General features: G+C 39.2%; 1 protein-coding gene across 1 annotated transcript; it reads right to left on the bottom strand.

The window, feature by feature from the left end:
• Positions 1-266: 266 nt before the first annotated feature.
• On the bottom strand, positions 267-1559 carry LOC120429763 (uncharacterized). The gene is made up of 3 exons (XM_039594816.2): positions 1323-1559; positions 874-1035; positions 267-818 (listed from the first exon to the last, which is right to left on the bottom strand). Exons 1-3 carry the CDS (start codon positions 1387-1389, stop codon positions 592-594), a joined length of 456 nt encoding a protein of 151 aa, XP_039450750.1. The 5' UTR covers positions 1390-1559; the 3' UTR covers positions 267-591.
• Between the last annotated feature and the right edge of the window lie 2887 nt (positions 1560-4446).

The raw sequence follows: 4446 nt of genomic DNA on the forward strand, positions 1-4446 counted from the left end.
CTCACTTATTTTTGAACTGTTGAATTACAACCAGGAAGAACTGCAGGTTAAAATTTATGTGAATTTCTGCTTCTATAAAGTCCAACAAACGCATACTATATTCCAGAAAAATGTACACAACATTTGAGTGAAAAAATACAATATTTGTTGAGCAACCTACAATACGGTTCTCTTAAAAGTCGTTTATTTTGTCATTTCATTGATTTTGTTGCTTTAAAAATAATATTGATGCAGGATTGCTTGATGGTAGACATATAAAACATCACTTTTGGAATTTTCTCAATTTATTTAAGGCACTACAATAAATGCACTACGAATACATTATGTACACATTTAGATGGACGTTACAAAGAGTTTGTGCATTTTTGCTTATGTTTCCAGTGTGGAAACAGCACGTATTGCTAAAAAATGCTTAAGATCACTTTAGGACGGAATCGTGACATTAAAAAGGTTTCTTAACGTGTAAAATTGCTTGCAAAATACCTTACACTAATAGCGCGCATCGATCGCGGAATGATCAGCAGAGATACTGTTGATTGAAAGATTGGAATGAGATTGATAGGTGAAAGATTGTTTCGAAAGTTGAGGATATTAAAAGGCACGCCTCAAAACGTAACCAACGGCAGCCAGGAAGCCCACAGTGAGTAGCTTAGGTGCAAATTGCGCTCCAGTGTTGCAACCATCCTTGCTGTTGCAGGTGCAGTACTCCATGAAGATGTTGTAGGTGCCACTTCGCATCAGACAGAACCGCTCATCACCCTCGATTCCGGGCTCTCCCATGAAGGCACAGCTGCGGAAGTAACGCCACTCACCATGGACTAAAAAGAACCATTGTTAAGTTGCTTATTTTTAGTAAATTTAAGAATTTCTTACCCTTTTGCCTAATTTTACGACACATGGTCGCCCTAACTCCCGGTAGATGTTCCTTCGATTCAACCTGTCTGCAATCCGTAATCGAGAGGGTACTGTTGTCGAAGGGATCGGCACATTTTGGATCGGAATCTGATCGACATTCCCAGCATTTGATACTGAAAGCTGCAAAGAGATAAACAGAGTCAAGCAAAGTAAGCCCATAGCGATCGCAGCTCTCGTGATCAATGCTCGTTACAGTCGGCTCACGAAGACACTTAAGCATAACCTAACATGCCCCGCAAATAAATCATCTTTAATTAATCATGAATCATTTGTGCACTCATTTTATGCTGTTTGTTATGAAGCATGTTAAGTATGTTTAGCTTTCCAAGGAGTAAACAGGAACAAGCATTCAAAAGTTATGAACACTCAAATGATCGAGGATCATTCGATCATCAAGCCATACACACCCATTTGTACGGCGAAGGTGATAAACACTAGCCCAAAAGCCAACCAATACGTTGAATTGTTGGCCATTTCGAAACGCTTTAACAACTTTAGCACGAAACTTATCTAAATCAACCACAAAAGTACATGAAAAACGCAGAACTCAAGTTAAAATCTCAATTTTTAAAAACTTTAAAGCAAGCGACAAGCGCCCAGCGACTTTGCACACACAGTCACTCCAGTCTATAGATTCTCGTCTAGCATCAACTTAAGCCACATGTTTGTGTGAGACGATGATCATCCGTACGAGGGTTGCCATAAAATAAACGTCAAAGTTTGGCTTGAAATGCGGCTCACTGGCTGGTGGTGTTTGTGCCATCGCGAAACGTGTTGGTAAACCTAAACCAAACCCAAACCGCACCCTCTTTACCCACATCGACGAAGTGCGGACTTATCGACTGGAAGAAACAGGCAGAGCAACAAGGCAACAGGTTGTTTTAAGCTGATGGTTCGTGTCTGGAATACGATGAAAAGGCCTTTATGCAGGGATAGAGTTAATTTAAGTTGTGGTGCAATTATTACTTTAATTGTTTGAATATTAATTATATTTACCGGTAAAAAAATAATATTTTTAACATACTTGAAATGTCCATGAGAATCCTTTAATAAACTTCAACTATGTCACAACTTTTTATAAAAAAAAAACCTTATATTCAATAAAAAGAAATACAAACGACTTGAAATGGTAGTCGAAGTTTACCGAATTGGATGAATATAAAGAGTTTCGCTACCAATTGCATACATTTTTTTCAATTAAAAAAACCGTTCTTTAATATAACACCTGGTATTTCATCGCGTTTTTGTAGAGTTTTTATTTTCATTCAAACGTCAACCCAAGTATTTCATAGTCAAGTTAGGCCATTGTAAACCATGCTCAATAATATCTTAGAAAATATAAATGCAAAAAATACACACAAGATCCTCTGTAATTACTCTTAGCTGTAAGAAAAATGTAATTACAAAAGCCGGCTAGGTCCTAGCCAATTCTCAGTACCGAAAATAATTCTATGAAAAAAATAAAATAAATACAAAACTACTACTTTCACAAAAACCTAAATTTCTATTGTAATAAAACTCTGAAAACGTAATTCTAAAGTATACGCCTCAACTATGTTCCAGGTGTAGTGGAAGCAGTGCATTGCAATGTGTTAATGAAACCCATCGAATATTTCTGCGGTAGAAAGTTGTCATCATTCAGATCTCGAATTGATACAAGGTACGCATTATCATTACTATTATGACTAAAGATTATTCCTATCGAATGGTTTTGTTTACATAAGTCCCAATTGTTGAGACAGGCGGGAATTTCTCAACCGGGCACCGGTTCCGTCAGCAGGGTAAATAAAACTCTTTTATTCACCACATGCTACAAAACTGTAATTTTATTTATAAATTAATTACAGCTAACAACGTTCACAATAAACAATAAACTTACATTTACGGTGTCTTTTCGCAGCTACTTTCTTAGCTGCGCCCGTGCTCCCGCTTGCTCAGATTGTTTTCAACTTCTGATCGATCGCCAAGCGACAGCACGGGCACCAGTCAAAACGAAAACAAACACTAATACTGACGCAGTACGAGGGGATTGCTTCGGCCGTATTTGGGACGTGCTCCGTCGCAACACTCCCCCCCGTAAAACTTCGGGTTAGCCGAAGCCGGAGTTTTACGCCTTCGTCATCGTAGCGCGTCCCGAAGATGCTTCGCTGGTTTTGGTGCTGCCGACGACGTCTGCAACTTGAAGTGGATGAGCGCGTATCGTTCCAAAGTGATCTTTTGACCTCCGTCTCCCACCAGTGCCCGACCTCTTTAGGCTCGATTTATGGGCCACGGGTGGTCACATCGTCTCAACCTCCTTCGGCAACTTTCGCCTCACCGACTCCATTTTGTTGCCGTTTTAGCCGCCATTGCATCAGCTCCTGCGAACTCCACAGCAACCCGCTCCGAATGAAGGGACGTCTCCGGATGGGACGTAGTGCCACTTCCGCCGCGCTTTTCAAGCTCCTAGCGGTGGCCACAGGTTCCCGATCTTCGGCGTTCTCTGTCGTAAATTTTTGTAGTGTTGAGACAGGCGGGAATTTCTCAACCGGGCACCGGTTCCGTCAGCAGGGTAAATAAAACTCTTTTATTCACCACATGCTACAAAACTGTAATTTTATTTATAAATTAATTACAGCTAACAACGTTCACAATAAACAATAAACTTACATTTACGGTGTCTTTTCGCAGCTACTTTCTTAGCTGCGCCCGTGCTCCCGCTTGCTCAGATTGTTTTCAACTTCTGATCGATCGCCAAGCGACAGCACGGGCACCAGTCAAAACGAAAACAAACACTAATACTGACGCAGTACGAGGGGATTGCTTCGGCCGTATTTGGGACGTGCTCCGTCGCAACATTTGCGCATTTGAAAAATGCATTGAAAATGGCATTTTAATGATTCATTAAAAAAACATCTAGCATTATTTGAACCACCATGCATTTCCATCAGTATGTTCAGCATTTGCAGAAAACACAATTATCTTCAATTTTTTTATGTCTTTTTTTTAAATCGAAAAATGAACTAAAATTTTTTCGATTGAAACGATTTCAGGGTTCCCGATTCTCACAGAGCCTTACCAAAAATGAATAATTGTTGACATTTATTTTTGAAAATACCTTAAAGTATGTATGTATGTATATATTTGAACCCCCGTCTTGGCAGGACCATTAGGGTGGAATCTAGTTATATGGGAAAATTAAAAATGATAAAAATCCAATCAGCAACACATTTTGTGGGTTTCTTTTAGGGTCCCAATCAACCTCTCAAAATTTGGGAGCGACTGGTTAAGCCCACGTTTGGCGCAAAGCGAATGAAATTTGTACGGAAATTACTATGGGGAAACTTGAATTTTTTACATTTTTTAATTTACAAAATTCATGTTTTATTATTTTATGGAACTAACGCCGTAGAAGTATAGCCCTGAATGTACTGAACAACTCTCCCAAAGACAGTATGGTGCTAAAGTGCGTCACAAAAAAGATATAGAGTTTTCAAAAGTAGTGTGTTGAAATAATCAGAAAAACTCACATTTTCTGCCAACATTGCTGAA

This window comes from Culex pipiens, chromosome 2, assembly GCF_016801865.2.
Source record: "Culex pipiens pallens isolate TS chromosome 2, TS_CPP_V2, whole genome shotgun sequence".
NCBI lineage: Eukaryota > Metazoa > Arthropoda > Insecta > Diptera > Culicidae > Culex > Culex pipiens.

Coding starts and splice junctions, on each gene's coding strand:
- LOC120429763 (XM_039594816.2), bottom strand. CDS start 1,389: ATGGCCAACAATTCAACGTATTGGTTGGCTTTTGGGCTAGTGTTTATC. Junction 1,036..1,322: donor CACCTTCGCCGTACAAATGG/GTGTGTATGGCT, acceptor ATCTCTTTGCAG/CTTTCAGTATCAAATGCTGG. Junction 819..873: donor TCGTAAAATTAGGCAAAAGG/GTAAGAAATTCT, acceptor GGTTCTTTTTAG/TCCATGGTGAGTGGCGTTAC.